Source organism: Thunnus maccoyii, chromosome 3, assembly GCF_910596095.1.
Source record: "Thunnus maccoyii chromosome 3, fThuMac1.1, whole genome shotgun sequence".
In the NCBI taxonomy this organism is placed as follows: Eukaryota; Metazoa; Chordata; class Actinopteri; order Scombriformes; family Scombridae; genus Thunnus; species Thunnus maccoyii.
In genome coordinates this window covers 11,636,304-11,662,722 of record NC_056535.1, presented here as the reverse complement: position 1 = coordinate 11,662,722, position 26,419 = coordinate 11,636,304, and the positions used below count along the sequence as shown (strand labels likewise).

Here is a 26,419-nt window from a genome sequence, read left to right as displayed (position 1 = left end):
TATGATAGCTGCCCTGATAACACAGTTTAGCTGAAGTAGCTAATGTTAGACCAGGTGTGCACGGTAAGCCATTGTTCCTTTCGATCCGAGGTAGCATGGCATGTTTCCAGAGTGTGAAAGGCAACACCCTGCACTCCTTATTTGGAAGGTCCTGGCTCTAAATGGAAAAAATGGCCCAGACCATAAGCAGCAACTCTGGGCTTCAAACTGGCTCCAATCTTTATATACAGTCTACGGTGTTGAGTCACAAAACCAAAACAATAAGCTAAAGCGCTTTCGTAGAGCTGAAGGGTACTGCAGAGTTGGGTGATAATTCTTTATGGGTTTGTCAGTACAAATGACCTCTTTGATCCGATTAATATAAAAAAGTATTGATTGGTGGAGCTTCAAGAGAATGGTTTTTCATCTGTGCCAGCAGGTACAACTGAGCTTAAAGGGACAATGTGCTATTTTTTTTCCAGTGCTCAAGTTCCTCTCCCTCAATGGCCACAGTCTGTTCTCAGAGTGGACGCATGATGTGAGCTCAAATGTCCGAGTTGATCCCAGCACATTATCCTTCACCACTCCCTACATTTCTCCTCCCCTCTCTAGAAGACTTTAGTCCGGGGTTGATAAGCCAGCTCCCCCCTGCCCTGCGCACCCCAGCTGGAACAACCAGGGATTTTCACCCCCCACCACCAAGGTCTGGCAAGTGGGGCGGGTACTGTATAAGGTTGGTGTGGATCACTTGGTGCCTGCTGCCCAGCTCCACGGTATAACATTACCCTCCTCGCATCCTCACAGCACTAAAATAACAACAGGGCTTTGTCTCACTAAAGCCCTCTGTTTCGGTAGCCAAACATTTTTCTGTGTGCACACAATACACGTGTGTCCCTCTCTGTGCATGTGTGTGCCTCTGTCTATTTGAGCGCATACACAAACAATGCCACACGCATGTTTCAGATTAATCTCTATGGGATTTCAGAGGACCACCAACGACACATCCACTATTCTCAAGTACACACATTCACTACCTAACATGGAATTAAAAGAGTAGCTAATATAGCCATGCGTTCAAGCAGTAATCCTCTGATCCCATAAACGCCAGGACCACTCACAAGAGTATAAGCTCTTCTGCAGAGTCTATATTGGGTCTGTTGGGGTTTTTTTGCCTCATCATCTTGCTGGAGACTCTTAATTGCTTCAACATCAGAATGAGAAATCAGGCTGGTAACTATCTTTGAAATCTTTTATTAGACGAACATGGACAGACCTGTCAAATGGATATTTTCTATGAAAAAAAGGCAAAGTGTTTTTTAAGTCTGTACAAAACCACCAAGAAAAGAATCAAATTAGTCTCAGGTGAATGTGGAAACATACTGGAAGCAAGACAGCTCACTATGTTGCTGCTATCATCTGTCCATTTTTCGGGGCCTGGAAGAGAAATGTATATCTTGATCCTCTTTTGCTCTTGAGTGAGCACTGTACAGAAACAATGCTGCCAACATAAAAGCTGCATAAATAAACAACAGTCCATATATCACCTCCAGTGGCGGGGGGGCAGTTTCGAGTCATGTACGGGTGAGAGACGGACTTTCTACTTGACAGACACATTGACAAAACAGTTCACTCCTGGTCCTTTTCCTCTCCGTGGGTAATGATGTGAACCAGGTTCTTGTAGTCCAGGTTCCCTGCCACATCTGGGGGGAAGGCGGTGAACATCTGCTCCATCTAACCAACAAAAAGCAGATATCACATTTATCAGCTCTTGTGCCCCTCGCAAAAAAACAAAAACAAACCACATCTCTGTGTGGATGAATAGGTGTGATGATGATTCACTGTGGGTTTTTTTTTTTGTTTTTGTGAAAATGTGGTCTGATGTGGATGTAGATGATCGTCATGATGACGTGCTTTTCAGACTCAGACTCACCCACACACACGCAAAGCAATCTGCTATAATAATGATAATTAGTGTAGAAGGACTGCAGTGTACCTCTTCAGGGGAGAATCGGTCTGCTTGTGTTGTCAGCATCTGTGTCACACTGGAGAGGAAAGAGAAAACATTTGATGAGATGGCGAGACCTGTGTTCACACTAGGAGGAAATGTAAAGGTCACAACGCTCTTCACTCATTGTGGATTTCACTGAAAGCCTACATAACACTCCCTCAGATGAATGTTGCATAGAACCGGCGTGGTGTGTGGAGTGCAGTGTGTCAGGCCACTTACTAGTCCTTCCTCAGCACACCTTTCCCCTCAGGGTCAAAGACTTTAAATGCATTGAGGATGGTCTCTTCTGGATCGGCACCTGGATACATAAAAAAAAAAGCCATTACACTCCTTGCAACATATTTATTTATACTTGAATGACTGCTTTTATGATGAAATATTCATCTTTAGCCTGTGTGATCTTACCTTTCAGCTTCTCACCAAACATGGTGAGGAAGACGGTAAAGTTGATTGGACCAGGAGCCTCTTTGAGCATCTCATCAATCTCTTCCTGTTTCACATTCAGGCGTCCTGTGGCACCAAACATTTAACATTAACATACAATATAAACAGATTCAGTCAAAAATCTGGAAGTTAAATGTTAACAACTGTTGATCTAGGATCTGTTTTGCATTTTAGCTCATCATTGGTCCTAAAATACTGCAGTGTTCTATCTGCTACCACACAGAAGGCAAGATGCTAATTGACATGTAGCATGGTTTTAAGCCTTTTATATATACAAGGTGATGACAACACACCTAGAGCAGCAAAAGTGTCTCTCAGGTCGTTCTTGTCAATGAAGCCGTCTCTGTTCTGGTCCATGATAGTGAAGGCCTGAGGTCAGCGCACAAAAGAAAGTGAAACAGATGCAAATGAGTCTCTCTGCCTTGAGAAGCGACACTTGCAAATAGATTTCTTCCACATGCATTCAGCCCACAGAAGAAAACCCAGCCTCTGTCATAATTCTCTTTAATATTTCTGCGTTCCATCTTTATAGATGAACACTGTTAAGTATTTATAACTTGCGAGTCCCCTGGGGTTTAGACCGGCATCCAGGGCATGCCCAGCAGTTTATCTGCAGCCTAATCACTGATGACACAGTCTGGATGTCTGGACACCACTGACCCTCATACCAACATACCACAAGCCTCACTGCTGCCGAGCAGCAAGAAAACAGACAGGTGGACATACTACAACCATGAACAATGGAAATGGAAAAGATAGATGAGGACAAAGAGGGAAGAAGAAATAGAGACTTCAATGTGTGTAGCTGTATGTTTTTAAGACAGTAACACTTGTATCATAATACGGTGAGATAATATTCATATATTTCCACAAACCTCACATCTCCCTCAGTCAAATCTAATCTACAAATTGGTTCGGTTGCTCTCACCTCTTTGAATTCCTGGATCTGGGCCTGCTCAAACATGGAGAACACATTGGAGTTGGCTCCTTCTGCTGACCTCTTCTTGGCTTTCTTGGGGGCCTTTGACACAAAAAAAGGGGTGAAATAAAGAGATGAAATAAACACTTCCAGCTACTTAATAGAAAGTTACAGGACAAGTCAAGACATTGATAAATTGGCTTTATGATAGAAAATGTTCAGAAAAAGGTGTAAATTGCTTTTGAGCAATAACACAAACATTACACTAAATCATAATATATATGTAGAACATCAGAAATAGCAACATTTCCAGCTACCTTTCCTTGAAAACTCCTTTAAAACATTTTTTTTTTTCATTTATGGTTGCATTTAAGATAGCTTGTACATTACTATGCATTCAATGTCAGGTGAGAAGTTGTTAAAAATGAAACTTTTGCAATGGAAAGTTATTTTCCATCCAAAGATGGTGTCATGTTTACTTGGTATCATTGTAATAAACCTGTGAACCTGAGAAAAATCTCTGAAAATGAATTTCTTTATATATTGACTGACTTTCAGAATCTAAACTTTTAAATGATATACAGACAGACAGGAGAACATAATCATTTCACTAAGCAGTCTGTAAAGAGGCAGCATCCTTGAAAAAAAAAAAAAAAAAAAAAAAAAATCAGACTTACCATGGCTGAGCAGCTGGGAGGTCAGACCAACAATGATGCCAGTGAACAATGGGGAGATTGTGGGTGGCCTTTTGTAGCCCCAACCCTCAGCTCTACTGGATGATATTTATAAACTATGTCCTCTTTAGGAAGTGACAGGTAAATGATGCTTTGACACACGCTTCATACAGCACATACACTGTATTGTGTGCTCGCAAAAAGTGTGTGCACACCCACAAAGACACACACACCCCCTCTTTAGTAACCACTCACCCCTTGTTGTCATGACTGACATTGGACACAGAGAGCAGAATAACTGGTTTAAAATATCAAGAGCAGACTGAAGGTTAAAGCACTTAATCACTTCAAGCACCCCGATGTTCTCAGACTGTTGTCTTGACTGTCTACACTATAGACAGCAACATTATGAAGTAAATGAAAGTGATGTTTTAAAATCCAGACAAAAAGCAACGAGTATGAGATGTCCTGGATGGGCGGTGTGCAGTATAATTCCTTTTAGTGTAAATGATGAGAAAAATGGAAAAGAGGCCAGACTACCACCACAGTTGGGATAAATCCACAAAAAGAGCTTACTGAGGCACCATAAGGCAGTTTTCTTCCAGGTGACCAAGTTATTTGACCTCTGAACTAGTCCTGAGAGCTGGTCACCACATACTGTTTGAACACTATCTGAAATCTTTAAAACAGATCATTACGATCATTCACAGTGGTCTTTGAACTGAGTGATCCAGTCCCATCTTTAAACGATGTTAAATTCAAAGTCTAAGGCAATGTTAAGGCTAGGTGGATGCTGAATATTAAGAATTTTTGGGACAATTTAACACTGTACTTTGTATTAATTACTAACTTTCGCCAACCTTACACATTTCAACCTGTGCACACAATTGCCTCTTGTATTTATTTGATACAGGTTGTGATGATGGTGTGGAAGTCACCAGCTCATTACATATAATTTATAGGCCTGTCAGGACTGTGTTGCCACCAACCTTAGTGACATTTCTCACATGGTTCTTCACATGTTTGGCGCTTGCCTACCTTTCCCTGACAATGCCCTGCTACAGCCCGGCACACGGCCACACCATTACATTCTGTAAAGGTAAATGCACTCGTTGACATTCATGCCAATGAAATATTTGACTAGAAACTTTCTCACCACCACTGTCATCTTCTCTAACTGGAGCCAAAAGCAGCCATGGACCAAGATTTAGCAGCAGGATGTGAAACTAAAACTGTTTATAGAACAGCCCCTCTGTCCATAAAACACATCAACATGGGAAGAAATGAGATCCTTTCAAGTCATAAAAAGAAAAAGTAGATTACATAGAGGAAACAGGCCAAGGAAGGAGTAGCACCTTGGGTGTGCAAAGGTGTTACTCCTTTGGTCTACGATCTACTTTGTACTGGGGTGTTAGCACTAAACAGCTTGTGAAACTAAGCTCAGTGATGTCAACAACAGTAGGTGCGACATACTCAAGTTTGACACTGCTAGAACACATCCTTACAATGTAATGTCTGTCTGCACCATTAACAGCTCCTCCAGTATCACTTGAGGCTCCCAGGTCAAGAAAAGTGAGAGTCTGTGAGAATGAGCTGAATGGGTTGGGGTGAAGAGGTGAGGCCACACTTGTGCAATCTATATAAAGGGAGGCGCTGAAAGCCTCCCTGCTCTTGCTTCACTCACTGTCAAAAAAAATGCCGTTGATGACCTAACAGCATATGTCACTGGTGTCATCTCACAGCATGGTGCGGACGAGGAGGTCAGAATTAGCTAAGTTATTGTTAGCCTACGGGGCAGTCGCTATTGTTGAAAACTTGTCTCCTTCAGCTCCTCGGTTTCTGATCCGAGCAGCCGCTGCAGCTACTGTGACTGGAATGACAGGCCTTTGTTGCACAGGCTAAGCGCTGGGATATACACCTATAAATAGACTAACCTCCTCTAACACAATGGACATGGACAAATGGTCACTTCACTGGCAGTCTCAAATGTGAGTGGTGATTAGAAAGCACAAGATAGCAAGGAAAAAAGGCATAACATAAGGGAGGCAAGTTAGAAGTGAAAGACAATGGTTATAATATTTAATATTCTGTGACAAAATCTCTACAGGGAACGCTAATAAAACATTTGTTAGCAGACATCAATATCATATCCAGCGTTACAGCATTATGATTCAAGATCATGTGAAAAGAAATACAAATTAAAAAGAATATAAAAATAAAACAAAACAGGATGGCTAACCCTTTTTTGTATCGAGTTCTATAGAGAGCAGTAGAAAACTTGTGCAATCTGTAGCATTGGGGTGCTTTGTTGAACGTTTGTGACCAATGAATCAGTTCTATCATCTTGGCTTAAATACATTCAGGAAGATTTTATGTCTAAAACGAACCAATCATAGCTTCAGAAAGTTAAAGAAATATCTTCCTATTGAGCGCCCTATAGTTAACTGACACACTGGGCAAGTTAAAGTACAGCATCTAATCTGTGCATATTCTAAACATAACTAAAAAACACAATAATATTCCCTTTTCCAGAGATCAAATTATGATATACAGAAGTAAAATAAGATTTGTCCAAGTGTAAACACCTTGACAATAAGAGCCAAAAATACATTTGGATGTATTTCAGTGTTGGACTGAATGTTTAAATTGCCAAGAGTGGCTTTCTAAAAGAATAAAAAGTAGAGATTTAGTCATCATAATCATGTGAATTTACTGTGCAAATATGAATAATTAAAAAGGAAGGAGATGTTATTTACGTGCTTCATTGTTAAATTATGGAATAAAAATATAACCCAAATGAGGCAGAAGCAGAAGACAACACTCCGTTTCATTTCAGATATACATATCCATGCCATTTACGAATCAGGAAAAAAAAAAGACAAAGATTATTTTCATCTTCACCTTGAACAGTTTGGGTTATATACAATATAAGGGACATTGTACAAAAAGAAATGCTCAAGTACTATGTTGTAAGCTTCAAACATGATCTTTTTTTTCCCCCTCCTCTCATATAATTCAGGACTGAGGTTTGCCTTTGACAGATGGAAGTGCATACACAAGTTGGATCCAGATACAATCACTCACTTGATAGAGGACATTTGGACATATTAAAAGAATACTTATTGGACATTCAAGAGGACAAGTAGCTAATCACTTTTTTTTCTTTAACAAAAATAGACATGGCTTATCCAGCCTTGAAATTCCTTCTCAATATATATAAAATTATGTCTTGTCTATTTACAGTCAAATAGCGTTCTGAAGGATTAGAAAGGTCCTGCTCCATTGCTGCTGGGGATTGTGGGTAGTGCAGTTTTAGTGTCAACCTATCCAAGGATGGACAATCATCTGGTTTGTGGTTTTACAGGGCAAGGAGGCATTATTTATTTAAATTTTGAATGTGTTTGTGCTCCAGCCTGTCACTGTTACAAAGTCTCAACAGAAGACTGAGATTAGCAGAATGATTGTAATTAGCTGATAATGATTGTGTGCTGACATGTCAGCGCAGGGCTGGAGCCAGAAATGCTATGAGATGTACAGTACTCCTGCCCTGTTCTGGAGCTACTGTGGACAGAGCAGAGCGTGGAAAGGAGCCAGTATTTATAGGATAACTACTTTGAGTGAACTGCCATTTTCACTAGTGACTGATTTTGTAAATATTTAGGCATTGACTTGTGAGATAAAGTTGCTACGGCTGTGCTTATCTATCGTAATCACTACTGTCTGGAATAAACTGAAGCTAGCAGAACCCACCGAGTCAGGTCTGAAGTTTAGAACTTGTATCCTATTTTTTTGGGAATCAAATACAGAACAGCTACTCAAATACATTGCAAAAAACCCTGCTCAAAAAGTTGTTAATATGGCATTTTGTTGACCTTTATTGACTCGGGTCAGTTCATGGAGAAAAATAACCTGATTCTAATGACATCTATTTATTTCTCTCGTTCTCTCTCTCCTCTGGCGGCTACAGTTGTTTTCCTCTGTGGGTTTGTCTGCTTAGATGTCAGGCAAAACAGATGTGTGGCAGTGTTTCATCATGAGTTGGTGACATTCTCACTGGTTCTCTTGCTCCCTCATTTCCCTTTCCAAAGATATATTTCTCTGTTCATGCCAGGTATGTGGCTCTGCTGTCTCTCAAACAGATGATTGGTCCCATACCTGTAGAGTAAAGTCAAGAAAATACAGCCAGTTTAATACATAAAGGCAAAAGAAAACAGTTGTTATAATAATTAGAAATATACAAGAATATGACTAAAGTAAACTATATAAAGGAATAGTTTGATATTTTGGGAAATACATTTATTTGCTTTCAGAAGATTGATATCACTCTCTTGTCAGTACATTAATATGAAGCTACTGCCATTAGACAGTTACCTTAGCTTAGCATAAAGACTTGAAACAAGGGGTAACAGCTAGCCTGGCTCTTTCCAAAGAAAAAAAAAAAATCACCTACCAGCACCTCTAAAGCGCATTACTCATTATGTTAAATCTCGTTTTTTATAAAAAAAAAAAAAACACAATTTGTAGTTTTACAGGGCTTATGTCTGACTTCCTGCAGTCTTGTTGTCACTGCGAGGTTGACAAGAAACCATAAGTCACTTCCAGCCAAGACATAATCCGGCACAAAACCCCCTGTGTAAAACCACAACTTGCAGTTTTTACACTTTGGTTTCTCCCTGTTTCTGGTTTTTATGCTAAGCTAAGCTAACCGTTTCCTGAGACCAGTTTCATATTTAACAGACAGATATGAGAGTGGTATCTATCTTCTTATCTAACTCTTGGCAAGAAAGTGAATGAGCCCACTAACCAATATGTCAAACTACTCCTTTAACAAATTCTCAGAATCAACAAAAGTGAGTGACTTACCTTGTTAACAGGGTTTATGGGTGTGCGTCCAGAGCCAGTATGAAGCCTTTGGCGCTCTTCAAAACGTCCGGGGGACCTCTCCCTACGTACGTCCATCATCCGGCCAGGGGAGCGGTCCATGCGAGGGTCTGCCATGGCCCTGCCCGGGGAGCGCTCTAACCGGGGGTCAGCCATGGCCCTGCCAGGAGACCCCCCGATCCGACTCTCTAGCATCCTGCCTGGAGACTTCTCCCTCTCCAGCGGACGGCTGGGGGACTTGTCACGCCGAAACTCTGTGCGTGCCTCTCGGTAGCGGTGAGGTGTGCCGGGATCTCCGTGGGCATGAGGGTTGGCTGCCAACCTTTTAGAGATGTGCTCATTGTAGGAAGGAGGCCCACGCTTGTTAGGACTGTTAGGGAGGAGACCGAGCATGAAGACTGGCAGGGAGCATTGGTCAAAGGAAGAGGACTTTGCTAGGCGCTGTGGGACTCAGATCGGTCAACTGCTGTGGTGTGGATGATGGACTCGCAATTAAGCTCATTTAATAAGCTGAAGCAAATTGCAATTCATAATTAGAAGAGACAACTACTACTACTCCATTTGGTTTTATAACTGAGAAAATTAGCAGTGAGCAAGAAAAGCTCCGTTATTAGTGAGCATCAAATCGTAACAGACCAGTCTCACGACATACAAGGAGGAAGTCAATCTTTATTCAACAATTTCCCCTCTACATTTGACAGGAGGCATTTTAAAAAGTAATTTCAATTAAAAAGACATACTATCTTAGGATTTGTTACAGATAAAAAATGAACTCTTCCTCCTGCAAAAAACAAAATGTAGGCGTTACTCTTCTTTTACCATCACCACCAATCTTACCATCACCATCTGTAGATGCCAACCTGAGCCCCACAGTGCCAGATAGTCCCACTGACCCTTCAACAACACCAGTGTACGAGGGATAAGGAAGTGTGCTTGGAAATCTCCTACTCTATAGTCTCTGCACAGTAGGGAGGACCAGACCTCACCAAAAATAAGTGAACGAAAAATGCTCAAGTAAATTGAGAAATAAATAATTTCATGTCTTTGTCTTATCTTTTACTTTTGTCACAGGATTTACATTTCATCCACAGGATTTATATTCTTCCTCAGAGGAATTAATTTGACATTGACATTGATTTGTGTCAAGTGCAGAAAGTGTTTGCCCGATTTATTTCCCTTCTATAGACAAATAAAGGCACTCTGCATTTTATTTATCGATTTGCAAATTATACAGGTGCCAATCAAACTATTTTGGGTTGTTCCAGATTTCTGATTGGTCAATCAATGTCACAGCTTCTAGTACAAAGTTCAATTAACTCCAAATATAACCTCATTCCCTGTTTTTCTCTTTGGATGTCGGATTTACGTCTATTTATCAGATGAGAAGGTTTTACCTTCTTTAATAGGGAATTAAGAATTAAACTAGATGCTCCAATATACTGTAGACGAGTCACCACTTTAATTTCCACACTTAAAGTAAATTACTTGGGCCACACCTCAGAAAAATCCTGCTAAAGTAAAAACACTGAGGTGATAGTGAAAGATAAAATAATTTGGAAGAGACATATTTATGGATTATAGTTTCAGTTTCTTTGCGCATTCTATTAATTGATCTATTCAAAGACTTGGTTCTGAATTTATATGAGCATTTAGTTTATCCCCGCCCCCCCAAATCGGTTGGTCTCCTTACACAGTGCCATTATCAAGAATAGTGAATTGAAGTCAAGGGTATTATATGTATGGAGTTAGATTTACAAAAAAGAAAGAAGTGTGAGACAGCTCAAAATGTGCTGTGAGTTTAAAAACAGCAAAAGGAAAGGTGAAATCTGGTGGTGGATTAGAAATACTACCAAACAATGACAGAAATAGAGATTATTTTATCAACTGTAATACAAAAGAATTTGAGCTTGGTAACGTGAGCTCGAACAGCGTTAACAAACAGTCTGCGTGTGTCCTCACCTGCGTCCAGAGCCGTTACGCTGCAGGTCTCCGCCGCCCTCTTGGCTCTGGATCAGGTTGCCCTTGCAGCAAATGACCCGCAGTTTGTTCTGGTATGACGAGGCCAAGTAGATGGCCCCAGAGGAGATGGCTGGGCCAAGGTAGCGTGGGTTTGGGATATCCAGGTGTGCGTATGAGTGGGGTCTGGAAAGAGAGAGGAACATCTTTCAAACAATATGTTGATCATGATGTTAACCAGGAAAAAACAAGTTTGAGCACAAACTGATGCACAGGTGCAGACAGAAGGAGCACAGGACAATCTTACCCCAGAGCAGCGTGTCCCTGAATCTCAATAACATCCAGAGAGTTGAAGTAGGTCACAAACAGGTAGGGCTCTCTGTAGGCTGAAATGTCAAAAACCCATTTAACATAATTTCATATACTGACCATTAAAGAATTTTTTTTTGAAAATCACATTGAAGAGTTACACTAACCAAATGAGAGAGGCAGACGGCTCCATTTGATATCATCAGTTCTACTCCTGCGGCCGTATGCGTCCACAAAGACACCGAACTCTGCAAGAAAAACATTTCAGTTATCACACAAACCTGCATATTTCTAGTAAATGACACTATGAAGCAAAAAAACAAACAAACAACAGTCTTCTATTATAACTAGATGGATAATGCATGTAAACAAAGGCGATTTTTGAGAGCAAAGCAAATATTGATTTGAATAACAAAAACACATGCTCAACTGCATACACAATGTACTGTACATATGTGCCCACACATAAGACAGAAAAACATCTAACCATGGAAACAGAGCAGGTATTCGTCCTTCTGTGGAGCCGTGGTAACCTGGATAATGGAGATGGGGAAGCTGTGGGAGGACGCAGCAAACACAGCTGAAGCTAGCGTCACGTCGTTTTTATCCAGGAACTCTGTAGAAAGAACTCAGATCAGTTATTCAGCTTGTCCAGGTGTGAAAGTTGAAGCCTCACAGCGACACAACCTGTGGCAACTTGCTTAGAACACCATGTGGTTGACAAGTAATGATTTTTAAAATATCAATACAAAATTTTGTAATGCCACCAACTGATAAATCACAACCTACCTTCCAGCACATACTGCTTCATCTCAATCTCATAGAACTTATTGGTGCCAATAATGATACTGTAGCCGGTGAAGTGAATACAGCTGCAGGGCTCTGATGTCTCAATCTCCTGCAAATACAAACAGAAGTTGAACAGCGACATTTTTTCAATGCCATTCACTAAACACTTTGCTACTAAACACATACTTTCCTTCATGACATCATCTATCATCCATCCATCTTTAAGGTCAACTCACCTTTCTGATGCAGAACTTGTTGAGGCTTTCATTAAGTCGCAGAATTGTAATCTTGTTGGGCATAGCAGCACAGATACAGGTCCCATTATCAATCTGTAAAGAAGAAACAACTTTGCAATCAGTACAGCAGTACACATCTGCAATCAGACAATACATTGCTATGCCATTACTGTGATGTTCAGCTCATTAACTCACTAAATAACAGTCTAACTAGAATGATTTGGCTCTGTGTAAGTAACAACAATCCAATCAACCTTTCCAGAGGAGAAGAGGTGGCATCCCTTGACTGTCTCAAAGATGAAGGGGGTGAGGTCAGGTTGAGCTGGGAGATGGGACTGCGACAATGACTGTTTCACCTTCTTGATCTCCACCAAACACAAGGCCCTCTCCTCTCCTGGAAGACGCATCAAACACACACATGTGCGATCAAAAACACAATCAATCTGGACCACAGGGCATTTATTTATACACCTCACCACCAGCTAACATCATAACATGATCCAACATGTTGCATTCACATGTAAAGATGATCTGATTTATAAGGAATAGCAATATAAGCTTAATTTACCGTCAACGTTTCATCTTAAAAACAATTAATACATCAAACAGAGCTGCGTGTTTAAAGTAATGTATACAGAGAACCACCCACAATGTTTATGCAAAGTTAAAAGATCTGGTAACTAACGCATCAGTGTGTTGAAAAAATTCTAGCTGGCATTAAAAGAAGACTAAAATTATGGACTTATAATTGAGTATAATGGCCTCCATTTACTGTCATGTACTGACCAGTGATCATCAGCAGCTTATCAAGCTCCTTCAGGATCTGGATCTGGAAGACTGAGGTCAGGCCAGGGATGTGGGTCAAAGAGTTCTTTATGACATTTAGAGCATATAAACCCTCCTCAGAGCCGACCAGCACGATCTAAGGGAAAGGACGAGGAAAATCATTAACATGTGGAATATGCAGCAATCAGAGGACCTAATTTGGTTCCTCTCTCTGTGTATTAATGCTACATGTTCTTATCGTAGTACCTGGTCAGTGAGAGGCAGAGTGCAGTTGATGTCCAAACGGTCATCACCCTCCAACTTCAGCAGAGAGTTTCCCAGAAGTTTCTGTTAAGGCAAGAAGCAAGAAAACAGAGACATGGAGCAGGGGAAGGATGCGGGTTAGGCAGATCATCAGAAGATCAGAGACAAGACAAGCTGACCCAGCAAGGATGACAGCCAGAGAGCCCTCCCCAACTCCAAATCAGTAAATCCATCCTTAAATATAAGTTGACTTTACACGTGAGCTGAAGATGACGCATTCGGTCAACTACAATCTTTCCTCCAGGTTAGGTAAGGGATTATTTTGTATTTTTCACAACAGTGCCACAGCAATACTCAAATTTTAGTCCTGACAACAAAATTCTACTTTTATTTTCAGACCTCACATTGCTAAGCAATAATACAATTGTGTACAAAAAATGTTTGTACATGTTTTGTTGTTAACAAAATAAGGCAAACTTATTTAATGTTGTCTTAACACAAACAACCTTATAAGAATGCTCCCTAAATATGACACAGTGTAAAATTTACAAAAACATGATTGGAATTAGACAATACATAATCACTGGTTAAGTGAACAAGACTAAGAATTTGACCAAGTATCCAACGCCAACTTTCTGCACTTGGAACAATTCGGTCACTATGTTTATAGCTGTATAACTGTTCACTGGATGACCACAGAAATAACCACTTCATAGCAATAACAGCAAGTAGCTAGTAGAAAGTAGTTTTTTCCCCCTCTTACTGTCAGTGTTCGAAGCTTAGTGGATGCTGTCCAATCCACATCCATTTGTGTAGTTTTGGTCTGGGCTGTTTTTCATGATTTGGACTAGGCCTCTTTGTTCCAATTAAGATAAATCTTAATTTCACAATATGTATTGATATTTTAGACAATAGTGTTCTTCCAACTTTGTGGCAACAGTGTAGTGAGGGCCTGTTCCTGTTTAAACATTAAAATGATCCTACGTGCATTAAGCCAGATCCATTAAGAAATGGTTTTCTGAGTTTGGTGTGGCAGAACTTGACTGGGCTGCACAGAGCTCTGATCTCAACCCCATCCAACACCTTTGTGAAGAATTGGGACGGAGACTGTAAGCAAAGCCTTATTGTAAAATATCAGTAGCCAACTACACTTATATGCTTTTGCGGCTGAATGGCAGCAAATCCCAGCCAGCCATGTTCCAAAATCTTGTAAATCACAGAAGAGAAGAGGCTGTTGGAGCAGGACACCATGGATTTGGAAAGAGATGTTCACCAATTAAATTGGGGCGTTCACATTCTTTTGGTCATGTTATGTTTTCTGCCTTAAGGCGAAAAGTTACATAATGAATTTTAAACGCATATTTGAAAAAGAAATACAATTAAAAAGGTAGGTGTACACTTTTTGGAAAGGCTGACACAGTTTAAAGAAATTGAATGCTGCTTCCAAGGGTCATAAAGTATATTACACTGCCTCTAAAACAGCAATAAACACACAAAACACCAAGAGCAGAAGCCTACAGACTATTAGTTAAGATCAAGTTGCTCGGAGTGTGTACGTGTGTGTCTGTGTTTCAGTGAAAGGGGCTAAAGCAGCGCATGACTTTTGCAGAGGCATGCATGACATAGCATATGACACCAGGCCAAAGGTGCACAGCAGTGCCTATTCACATCCATGCACTATGTAATTTTTTGAGTGTATGATATTCTTGATGTGTGTGTTTGACCACTCAGTGTAACTGCTTTTTTCAAAGGGCAGGGTTACTTCCATTAATCACTTTCAGTAACTCAGCCTGGATCTGTGTAGACCTGCACTGAGCAGCATCAGTGTTGTATGCGCAGATGTGTACAGCTACTGCATGCTCAGCCGGTCGGTTGACTGAAGCCCAAGCATTCGTGCAGCTACTTACTGTACCTGAACCAGAGGGGATAGGTTCTTCTGTCTTTTAGAACCACCTGCCTATAATATGATCCACACAACCGGGTTGAATGGAGGTACACACGCACAGTATAATCACATCAACAAAGACGATGGCAACACAAATAGAAGACGTGGATGTTGAGAACATGCAGAGAGAGAAAGAAGAGGGAGGGGGAGAAAAAGAAGTGAAGGCACTGGCTGATGTTTAATGGAGGCATTCAGTATATTTTACCTAATTTTCACACCAAACAATAAACACCACCCTTGGTTTAAGTTACTATTTGAAATGGGCCTAAAATCAAGTTTGGCCTGTATAAAGGAGATGTTGGACTTGCTGTTACACCTCAGATATGCTACAGAAAATTCAAATTGTGTACCCAATCAGGCAGAACACTTACAGCATCAGCATCCACTTTGTCTTTAGATCCACGGCTACCAGCCACCACAGACTCCAGTACAGCCACCCAGCGCTGCTTGTCAGGGAAGCTGGGAGCCATGAAGTAGAGGGACTGGCCTGGCCAACAGGTAGTGTGGGGATGTGACTCCAGCTTCAGCACATATGGGATGTCTGTGTACACACACAAACACACACACACACACACACACACACACACACACACTCGGTTGGCTATCTTGTTAACATAACTGTCAACATTTTGTTGTATTTTGGGATTAAAAGTATAGATGGGATAGATGGATTCAATTTGAAATTTGTGGAGAGGAAGACAAACTTAAAATCCTACAATAGGTCGAGTGTAGCAGGATTAGGTGGTATTGATCTGGTACCTGACTTTGCAGTGTTGATGAGCTCAGAGGCTCCAACAGCTCCATGAACAGTCACCTCTCCATCAGGCAGACAGAGCTCAAACTCCTCCTCAGCCCTAATACAGTCTACAAAGAAAAACATCACATATTTTTCGTTGGATACTGCCATTTTGATCTTCATGGTAACACAAAGAGTTAAATGATGACAAACTCTCATTTAGGAATAGATCAGCAACTTTCTGTTTCTAATACCAATAAAAATACAGTCATTAAAAAAAATTAAGCACTGACCTTCTCTGGGCTCAGTATCATAGATGGATACTTTGGTTCCATCTAACACAACATACTTCCTCTCCCAGCCCTGCTGACCACGCTTACCATTTCTGTGTGAGCAAACACACCAATACACACAGTAGTTCAAATGTTGTGTATTCAACATATTGTAGATGGTAACTGTGACAGTAAAGGACTGAATCAGTTACCTAGGCTGCTTCATCCATCCCTCCAAGCGAACATGCCCACTGGCCTCTTTGACCTGCAGTGCAGGAGAGTTTGCCTTCTCTCGGCACAGAGCCTCTGAAAAGTGAGTGGCATACTCAGCTGGCAGGCCGCAGGTGGCCGGAAGACATGGTGAGCATTTGGGATGACACAGGGTGTGGCACTCTACAATAAGACAAAGAGTGGGGTACCAAAAAAATGTAGATTTGGGTTAAATAAAGCTTTCTTATGCGAATAGCTGTTATTCTTTTTATTGCTGTTGTATTTATAATAACCAACAGTGGCAAGATAAAGAACCTCCTAAACCACACTTTAATCTGAACACAGCAGCATGTCATGAAAAGCAAATTTTTGTTGACGGAGAGAAAGAGACAAAAGAACTCATGTTACTCATTACTCACTACTCATGTTATAAGAGTGGTAGCCCAACTGGCAACACACCTCTGTGACATCACAGACGTGTTAATAGTGTTTAAAGACAAAATATATGCTGTGCCAAAATTATTTTGTTAGGGTTTATTGTATGATAATATTTTCATATCTATATTACCAGGATTGTTTTTACACTGCCTCCACACTATTGCTTTGGGAATGTATCAAAATTGATTGCATATTTTATTTTTCCAGGACTCATAACAGTAGGAGTTCCAGTGATAGCCAAAACAAGACAAACCAATTTCCACTATGTGAGGGAGACTAATGTGGTGGCCCTGCTACAAGAACTATTTTTATTATTAGTATTTTGTTAATGCTGACCAATAATTTCTCCTCTGAAATATCTTCACATAGAGTACAGTGTATGACTGGCAACAGTGCAGCATACAGACCTAGACAAGTGGCAGCCTGTCGTCCAAAATGCACAGTGTCCAGGCAGACGGCACACTTGGCAGCCCTCATGTTGAGGCCCACAGTGAAACGATGAGGGATGTTGTGGTGCATTCTCTCCTTCACACGACGACCAAACTCTGCAATTTTAACAGGGAAATGAAGTGGGCAGGGATAAGAGTTACTGAAAGAAGGGAAATATAACACCATCTTGTTTTGTTACAGGCTTAATTATTTCAGAAATCAGCAGCAGTTCCATGAGATTCAGTTTTCTCAAGCAACATGGGGCAATTCAAATAATGAGCGAATTATTTTTAATTGCAAGTATGAGGCATATCAATGTTTAAGTATCCTATAATAGTATCATATCAGAATCAGATTGCGCATGCCAATGAGCATGGGATGCATTTAAATGTTTCAGGGTGAAAAACTGCCTATTCTTCCATATGCTATCTAAATCATGACTCCAGGAATGATGCTGAAAAAAAGAAGGAAGAACATTATGTTCAGCTTGACCCTTTGGTCAAGTTACTGTTAGCTTGACAACATGACGATGTGCCGTATATGTGCACACAGTACAACATGCATGTAGAAGAGCACATGCATGTGAGAAGACACAAGATATGACAAACGCGTGGGTGACTGCTAACTTACTTTCAAAGGTGACCCTCCTCTTTTCTGCAAGGAGCAAGAGGAAAGAGACAGAAAGGAGAAAGCAGTCTAACAATAGCTAGGTGAAAGCAAAAAACACAGACAGTCAGGGTTCTAAATCACAAAGCAAGTTTTTGATTTTGATATGATCCTTTGAACTTGCTTTGCAGCTATGAGCTATGCAGCAAAGGTTCATTTTCCATGGTGAAAAATGTAATTTAGCTTTGTGATACTGGAAAGCCCGGATTAAAACCAATGTAACCTGGCTAATCCACTATTCTTACTTTGTGAGACAGGCCCAGGCAGGATTACGATGTTAGCTGGATAAATGCACAGTGACTAAAACCTGAAACGGTGCTTTTTACTTTAGGCCATGTTCCATGGTTGGTTTGGAGCGAGTTCCAGGTTTAACAAGTACTGAACATAGTTATCCAACATTATTTAACTTCATAATCCTGCTTTGTGAGACAGGCCATAGAAAAAACAAGCACATAAAAACACCACAAAAACAAAATAAGCGAACAGGGAGTCCATTTGTGTTGACACTGATAGCATAAGGGTGAATGCTCCTCTGGGGGCAGCTGTGCAGTTTCCAAACAGGAAATCCAAGGTTCAAATTCACGCTGATGAGCTGGGGTCAGTATTGAGGTTACCTGTGTGCTTGTCTATTAGCCAGTGTGTGTGTGTGTGACTCACCTTCAGGTGTCTCCTTGCAGCGAGTTGAGGGGTTAAGCAGGCTGCTGGGGTTGGGTTGATGCTCTGGGGATTTGACGATGGCTGACATTAGGATTTGATGGCGGGCCTGAGCCGGTGTAGAAGGAGCCACATGATCCTGGGCTTTGAAATGAGCTGCTGTATTGTCAGAGACAAATAAAACAACCTAATATTAGATCAGTGGTGGTTATAAAGCTGCAAATAATTGGACCCATTACCATAAAACGAATAGAGGTTGAAATGAATCTCATAGGACCTGGCAACTGTAGGTAATGGAGCAAGATGCTGCCATGGTAACTGTCGGCGAACAGCTAGGGGTAGAGGCACATTGCAGTTTTTCCTGATCAGACTTAGTTTGTCATTTCTCATCTCAGATGGTAGACCACAAGGGTTGAATATATACTTCTGACTCAGTGTCAACAATTAAAAGCTCAGTTTCATAGATTTGTAGTATTTATTATAGGACTGATTTAAGTGAACAGTTTGCCCCCTCTTCTTTAAGAGCATCAGAGGATTGCAATGTTGGCTATACAGGAACAAGCCACGCCAGAAATCCTGCTGTAAACAAATGCCATAATATAAGACTGTCCCAATTTTGGTGCATTACCTGTGCTGCCTAACACTAGTAGGACCTACCCTCCTCTCTGAGGGATCGCAGCTCTATCCTCATCTTCTGAAGAGCCTCTTCCAGCTCGGCACACCTTGAACGCTCCTTCTCCAAAGCAAGTTTCATGTCACTGTACTGCATGGGAACTGCTGGCTGGGCCTGGGGAACCAGCGCCCCATTAGTCGTGGTGCCTACATCCTCCCGACGCCGCCCAAATATACCCTGCTCAGAGAGAGAGAGAACCGCAGGGATTTCATTTATAAAGATGGATAGTTAACGTAAATAATATTACACAGTACATGTAAATCTTTAAATTGAAGCTGATTATTAATTGAATATGGCTTACAGTTGGCTTACAGACCTTCTTTTTCTTAGTGGGCTGGTCCATTTTGGCCTGGAGGAAGTCAATGAGTTTGGTCTGTTGGGAGATAGTCCCCTCCATCTTCACCTTCTCATGGGAGTATACAGCCTACAGAAAGAAAAACAGAATCTCAGAAAGGGAAATACCTCAGAGACAACATGTAAAAGAATTCCCTTTAAAAACATGATATAGGACTCTTTTATCCTCTAGGTCTCCCTGAGATACCCACGTGTACCAACATCAGTTGCGATATTCTAATATCTAACTATGACTTTGTTTCTCCCAAGAGGCTATAGCATTTCAGAAAATTGTAAAGGTATTGCATTGAGCACCTGTATATTCTCCAGCTGGTACTCCAGATCGGTCCTCTCAGTCTTGAGCATGTCAGTTTGGTCGAGGGCATCCTGGAGGCCCTGAGTAAGACGGAAAATGTGGCTCTTCTGGAGGTCCATCTGCTGCTGCAGCTTCCCTTGCTGCAGAAGACAGACATTCAAATAAGGGAATGTGATATAAAATCAGCCACATTTCATAAACATGAGCATTTAATTAACTCATTTGAGAGAAGATGTGCTCCAAACAGTGGCTTGTTTTTAGTCGAAGTACATTTCTTTAAACAGTTGTCTAAAAATAGTCTAATAGTCTATTTATGAATACAGGATAACGTGGTCACATTTCACTTTCTACCTCCTCCATCAGCCTCTGTTTCAGCTCTCTCTCAGTCTCCAGTTTCTGCTGCAAGCTGCGGGCGTTCATCTCCAGCATGGCGTGCTTTTTCTCCAGATCATTGAGCTGTGAGAACATATGAGTGCATGTTAAATTGTCACAGCAAAAGGTGAATTCCACAGCCACAAACACAGTATGGATTTTCTCTTTCAGAACCAAAACAAATATGTGTTGACTGTGGCAAGGCCAGATGTTTCACTTAAAGGGACTGAAGAAGAGGTTCAAGTTAGATCAGAGGCAAGACTCAAAAACAGGTGACTCACAGTATCAGACAGACTTTCAGCCTTCAGTCTCTGCTCCTTCAAGGCCTGCTGCAAAGCCAGAATCTCAGCCTTGTGCTCTTTGACCGCCAGTTCTACTGCCTGGCGAGACTCACTGCTACGCTGGTCCGCACGCAGCCTGTGAACAGCACCGTAACAAGTCTTACAAAAGCAACACATTTTAATATATATAGAATAACATAGAGCTGTTGTTCTCATATACAATCACAGTGTATGTGCATTTGAACATTACCTGTTTTGCTTCTCATTGTCCAGAAGTCTCTGCAGGTCCCTGGTGCGTCTCTCGGCTTGGCTTTTTTCATCCTCCAGGGCACCTCTCCAAGCCTCCCACTGCCTTTCTTTCTCCAGCAACTCATCATTTAGGGACTCCAGCTCCACCACCTGCTCCTCCAGCATGCTGCATGTGGTCTTCAGTGTCTCAATGTTCTGGGAAGATAAACGAAAGAACAGACTGAAGAGAACATCTTTCACAGTTTTTGGCAAAAACATGTGATTGTTGTCTTACATTTTCATTGACAGCACACTGTCTCAGTATTATGAATATTACGTATCTTTTCTGAACAGAGGTCAAATATTTATGAGGAGCTGCTACGGTCTTCCTACCTGAAAAACATTGGATGCTTTTAACTGTCCAGAAAATCTATGTGAGATAAGCAACTAATTATGTTCAAACACTCTCAACAACTTGTGTGCGTGTGTGTGTGTGTCAGCCTTACCTGTTTCTGGTTGTTTAGGTGCATCTCGCGGTCTGCTACCTCCCTTCTCAGCCGGTCCACCTCCTGGCTGAGCTGCAGCTGGTCCTCCCTCTCATCTGATGCTTCATCAAGTTGTTTGGACAGGTAGAAGTTCTGACGGTTCAACTCAGCATTCTCCTGACTCAGCTGAGTAAGTTGCTCCTCCAGGTCAGTGATCACCTGAGGCAACACAAACAGATAGAGTTGCTAGCCTTGCTAATGGAAATGAACAATTTAGGTTCTGTCAGAAGAGCCAAAGGGAAAGAATTGTTCAAGTAATAGCACAGCTGGGTTACTGATAATTTACAGCTTTACAATCCTAGTAGTAAGAGACATATGTTTGGCATGTAGGATTTAGGGAAAAGCTGTTTCATTAAGAGAGTCAAATGTAAAATAAGAATTGTTGAACATGTTGTATTAATAAACCATCTATGTGTTATCCATGTTATCCATTTATGTGCAGTAAATGTGTATGTTTAAAACTGTTAGTAACTGTGGCTTTTTCCATTATAAAAAACACTTTAACAGGAGGGGATCACCTATGTAGATTCAATCTATGCACTGAAAGGCAGCAGAACTAAAGAAACAGCAGATGTGACATAGTTGTGGTCCTGTGTTATCATGGATGTGCTGTACTATCAATATATATAAAGGATTTTCAAGTGGCAGTGACACTCTTTACCAAATGAATGAGGGAACAAACCAGGGCCCCGTTTCCCAAAAGCATCTTAAAGCTAAGATGATCTTAGTCCCATTATAAGTCTATGGGCTAAGATCATCTTGCCTTAAGGTGCTCTTGGGAAACGAGGCCCATAACTCAAGGATTTAGGCAAACTCTGAACATGCCCTATGAAAGAAAGTGGTGTTTCCTTGACAAAAGGTCAAAGGTCTTTTAAAAAACCCATAAAAATTGTCCAAAGGCTGAGACAGCACTTACTGAGCAGCTGTCTCTTAGGGCATCAAACTTGCGTTGAATTTCGTCTCTGTGATTCTGTGAGAAAGAAGAAGAAATGTCTTAAAATCCAACCAACCCATAGTCTTACATTTCAAAGTGAGGAAAGATGTATTGGTGACAGTGTTATTTAGAATAGATTTATCTGTTGCAAACATGAATATGTGCTTGTTTTGCTTAAGATGAGTAGAATATGAGTGGTTTGGTTTATGTTGCTCATGTTTTGCATCACTTGCTATTGTAAAATGTAAATGACCCATATTTCTAACTTCCTGCATAACACATACTTGTGCTGAATGTACGTGCACCTATATTTCTATGTGTGACTATAATTGTACTCAGTTTTCTTACCCTGAGGGCGGTGATCTCCTCCTCAGCCTCAGCAGTGGTCTCCTCCAGCTCAGTCTTAGCTTGCTGCAGCTGGCTCTCCAGGGCGAGACGCGCAGCCTGCAGGCTGCTAATCTGGGATTCGCGCTCCTGAAGGGAGAGGGTCAATTCCGACACCTGTCTCTTGATCTCCAGCTTCTCTTCTTCATGTTCTAGGCCCATCTACAACAGAGACGGGACTGGGGTAAACATTTGTGTATATTGCAGTGTAATTAAGACCTGAAAGTCATCGTATTTGCATATGAGTCATGAGTCTAACCTGCAGATGTAGTAATGCAGATGCAAAAACATTTATAAAATTGAAAATTGCACAGCACAAAGAAACCTAAAACTGTATAGTTAAAAAAAAAAGACAGACAGGTTTGGCAAGTCTTATAATTGGTTAAACAAGTTTTTCTGATTAATACAGAGATGGAACTGCAGATCTCATCTGAAAATACATATTTGTGTGTGTGAGAGGACAGTGTGTGTGTTTATATGTGAGGGCGCACAGAGGCCAGCAATTAGTGCCAATCTATGTTATCACATCTCAGTGGGAAAGAGTGTGTGGAGGTAGAGATATGACATCCAGTCAGCAGGTTGTCCATCAGTAACACCGGCAGACAGCACAACAGGAGCTGAGAGCTCAGGAGGGGTCATTGTGGTCCTCAATTATGTCAAAACTTTTATAGAGTAGGTTTGCTTTGGATGCAGCTAATGGATTTCATGGTGCATTTACGGGGAGGAGAAATAGTGTTCTCCTAACTTTAAAGAAATGTATTATCAAAGATTTTTAAGTGTCAATAGTGACAAACATCTGAACTAACTGATTCTTCCTTTTCCTTAATTAACTTTAATATTGAATCACATTTGCAATTATTCAGTTTCCACAGGGAGGTCAGAGTGATCGTAAGCCCGCAGAACAGCAACCCAGCGTTGATAGACAATTAGTATCTTGCCCAGAGACGCTTTTGCAGGGTGCATGTTTGCCAACAACTATTAACGGACCAACAATGTCCTGCTTTATTTTCATTTGGTTAAACATATTCTCAGCTATTGTCAGCTCCACTGGATCAGTAGATATGGAAAAATTTGTACAAATACAACTACACATTTGCAGAGGTGCCATTACAGACCTACAGTATGTAATTAGCTGTTTATCTGAAAAGGATCTGAGCTCGCTAGCTGATCAGCTGCCTTAATCTCTTTTGTGGATAGTAATGATATAAGGCTATACTGTGTGCTTGTTAAAGTGAATTACTTAATCTTGAGCTAACAGATTTTGTACTGTGCCTCTGCTTTCTGTAGCCTCACCTCCCGTAGCCTGCTCTCCAGCTCCAGTAGACGAGTCCTCTTGGTCTGCTCCTGCTGACTCATCTTCTCCAGGTGCTCCTCCAGTTTGGCATTTTGGGCCTCTAGCTTGCCTGCCTGCGACTCCAAATAGAACTTTTGCTGTCGAAGCTCTGAGATCATCTCCTCCTGGGCTTTCCTGACAAAAATATACACACAAATGTCTATTATATTGTGTGTTCAAGAGCAGAAAGCGTTCATAAGGGTTCTGTCCTGTTGCATATCAACATTTAGATTATAAGTGTAAGTGAAATCCAATTTATTATTAGCAGATAAACAATTGAATCAGTGTGATGTGAGACAAAAAGTCACCTTTCTGCTAATGTAGTGTGATATACTGTAGCTAATTTTATCTAAATAAACAAAAAATGTAATTCATTTGGTGATATTTACATTATACTGACAAAGGTACAATAAAATTCCTTAAACAAGTACATTTCTATATTAAGATAAGTTGAAGCATTTGAAGCATTTTCTGTATTTAACCTAAGAGATGATACATAGTTTAAACACAGGGGAGACAGATCAGTCATGGTGCACAGTCATGTAAGTGCACACTAATGAAGCGATTGGAGACTCGAGGAGACAGAGTCAGTGTGGGAAGGGGCACTCATGAAAGCACAATGTGGGCAGAAGGTCTAGTTAACTCACATATTCTTCTGGGTGTAGATGCTGCTATTAGTGGCCAGCTTGTTAGCCTCTGATAGCTCAGCGATGCGTTGCTCCAGGTTCTTCATCTTGGAATCCATGGCATTAATGGTCTACAGGAAAAGAGAGACACAACAACATGGTGGAAATCACACCCCAAAAAACAGACTCAAATGCAAAGATATATTCATGGCGCACACATATTTCAGCATCACAATTTTTATAGGAAACAGAATGTTTCACTCAACTAAAATCCTATTAGAGTCCATTAAGGTGTTGCCTGAATCTTCTACTGTCAATGTCAGATGACTGGCTCTAAAAGCTTCTTAACTGCCTCAATTCTACCACATTAACCAGATTAGGACTTGAGCCCAGGCTTTACAGTGCAACATGATGTATACTACAATTTAATCTCTCTTCCAACTTCATTCAAACCAATACATTCAAACCACTGTAACAAATTGCTGTGGAAAGAAATAAATTAAAAACATAGATGAAATCTAGCTGTCAAAGTCTCACAACAGAGACAGGAAAATGACTCAATCATATATTCACAAACAACTTTCATCCACTTAGGCTTACACAAGTGCATTAGACTTGCATAACATCATACAGGAAATAAATCAAAACTAAAAATCAGGTACTTACATACACTGCTGCTGTTTCTAATGTTTCTGTATAATTTAATAAAACAAGATGAAATGAACTTTACATTTTAGCTGGTTTAAATTAAGCTGTATGGGCACTTCGGTATTGAATTTACTTGCAAATGCCACAGTAGATATAATTTGAAAAGGTCGGTGGTGTTTTCTTACCGCTTTCTGTTCACTGATAAGTTTGCAGTTTTCTCTCGACTCCTCCTCCTGCTGAGCTCTTCTAGCCTCGAGGCTCTCCTTGTCAGCCAGGTCTACCTTCATCTGGGCCTCCAGAACCTTGATCAGTCAGAATCAGTAATTATTAGACTAGTCAATGTTGATTTGACAAAAATCCAAATTTATCTACAAGTCTGTAATCTGCTCTGTGCTAAGGCAATCATTAAAAAATCATACCATGGCATCGCTAGAAATGTACAACCTGGTGTGGAAGCAATAATTAGTGTGACAGCTCTGACTTACATCCACCACAACACTGATTATAAATGGCAAGACTGACAAGGAATTACTGCAGTAAAATATACAATTTATACAGTACATGAAAAATGTCAGCAGCCTGAACAATATTAGCTGGCTCACCTTGATCTTGTCCTCATAAAGCCTCTCCTTTTGAACCAGTTGGGTTTCCATCCTCTGAGCTGTCGACTGGGCATCCCTCAGATTGTCCTCCAATTCCTGGGAAAACAAGTTGAATTGAACTGGAGACATTTAACACAATACCACAAATACAAAATACACTACAAATTGCTCACATGGATGTAAATAAATATAATCTAATTTGTGTACCAGCTATTCTAATAAATCTACTGTAATACCAAATACATACACAAAAAAGATAAAAAAACTTGCATTGAAAAGCTGAAAATCCACAAGATGGCTGTAGCGGTGCCTGTTCATGCTGACACTGGTTAAAATATGTGTCTGTTAAAGTCTATGTATGTACTGTCACTAGATGACTAGTTGCCATTTGTAAGGACTGAGCTAGCAAGCCCTTTAAAGAGAAGTGTGTGCAGTGTGCATGTTTGGGCTCTAAGATAACGAGGGATGAGGATAACTGGGAAAGGACTGGGTGAATAGGATAGGTGGGCAGGGGGTGAAATTAGGGGTGGGGGGTTGTAGAGTATTAGCAAGCCTTATCTGTAGCTCTCT

At 40.8% G+C, this 26,419-nt stretch overlaps 2 protein-coding genes across 6 annotated transcripts in view; both read right to left on the bottom strand.

Moving 5' to 3' along the window:
• Positions 1-814: 814 nt before the first annotated feature.
• myl2a (myosin, light chain 2a, regulatory, cardiac, slow) lies at positions 815-6,005 on the bottom strand. The gene is made up of 7 exons (XM_042405628.1): positions 4,028-6,005; positions 3,360-3,452; positions 2,725-2,800; positions 2,393-2,497; positions 2,207-2,285; positions 1,973-2,021; positions 815-1,710 (listed from the first exon to the last, which is right to left on the bottom strand). Exons 1-7 carry the CDS (start codon positions 4,028-4,030, stop codon positions 1,606-1,608), a joined length of 510 nt encoding a protein of 169 aa, XP_042261562.1. The 5' UTR covers positions 4,031-6,005; the 3' UTR covers positions 815-1,605.
• A 76-nt stretch (positions 6,006-6,081) lies between these two features.
• Positions 6,082-26,419, bottom strand: part of cita (citron rho-interacting serine/threonine kinase a) — a 40,640-nt gene continuing 20,302 nt past the window's right edge. For 2 of the 5 annotated variants that reach the window (XM_042405623.1, XM_042405624.1), the window contains exons 19-48: positions 25,850-25,945; positions 25,433-25,549; positions 24,621-24,730; positions 23,934-24,108; positions 22,605-22,802; positions 22,239-22,292; positions 21,284-21,481; positions 20,800-20,993; positions 20,550-20,685; positions 20,248-20,352; positions 19,896-20,036; positions 19,549-19,671; positions 19,232-19,424; positions 18,578-18,733; positions 17,233-17,370; positions 16,390-16,570; positions 16,199-16,290; positions 15,929-16,033; positions 15,541-15,710; positions 13,228-13,308; positions 12,982-13,117; positions 12,450-12,589; positions 12,196-12,288; positions 11,960-12,068; positions 11,658-11,786; positions 11,338-11,418; positions 11,169-11,247; positions 10,865-11,047; positions 8,888-9,275; positions 6,082-8,179 (exon numbers count right to left, since the gene is read on the bottom strand). In XM_042405623.1, the coding sequence (XP_042261557.1) occupies positions 8,156-8,179; positions 8,888-9,275; positions 10,865-11,047; positions 11,169-11,247; positions 11,338-11,418; positions 11,658-11,786; positions 11,960-12,068; positions 12,196-12,288; positions 12,450-12,589; positions 12,982-13,117; positions 13,228-13,308; positions 15,541-15,710; positions 15,929-16,033; positions 16,199-16,290; positions 16,390-16,570; positions 17,233-17,370; positions 18,578-18,733; positions 19,232-19,424; positions 19,549-19,671; positions 19,896-20,036; positions 20,248-20,352; positions 20,550-20,685; positions 20,800-20,993; positions 21,284-21,481; positions 22,239-22,292; positions 22,605-22,802; positions 23,934-24,108; positions 24,621-24,730; positions 25,433-25,549; positions 25,850-25,945 (4,125 nt within the window). In that variant the 3' untranslated portion in view covers positions 6,082-8,155. Of the gene's footprint in view, positions 8,180-8,887; positions 9,276-9,554; positions 9,687-10,864; positions 11,048-11,168; positions 11,248-11,337; positions 11,419-11,657; positions 11,787-11,959; positions 12,069-12,195; positions 12,289-12,449; positions 12,590-12,981; positions 13,118-13,227; positions 13,309-15,540; positions 15,711-15,928; positions 16,034-16,198; positions 16,291-16,389; positions 16,571-17,232; positions 17,371-18,577; positions 18,734-19,231; positions 19,425-19,548; positions 19,672-19,895; positions 20,037-20,247; positions 20,353-20,549; positions 20,686-20,799; positions 20,994-21,283; positions 21,482-22,238; positions 22,293-22,604; positions 22,803-23,933; positions 24,109-24,620; positions 24,731-25,432; positions 25,550-25,849; positions 25,946-26,419 lie in introns of those variants that run through there. The other 3 variants (XM_042405625.1, XM_042405626.1, XM_042405627.1) reach the window with 2 other exon arrangements.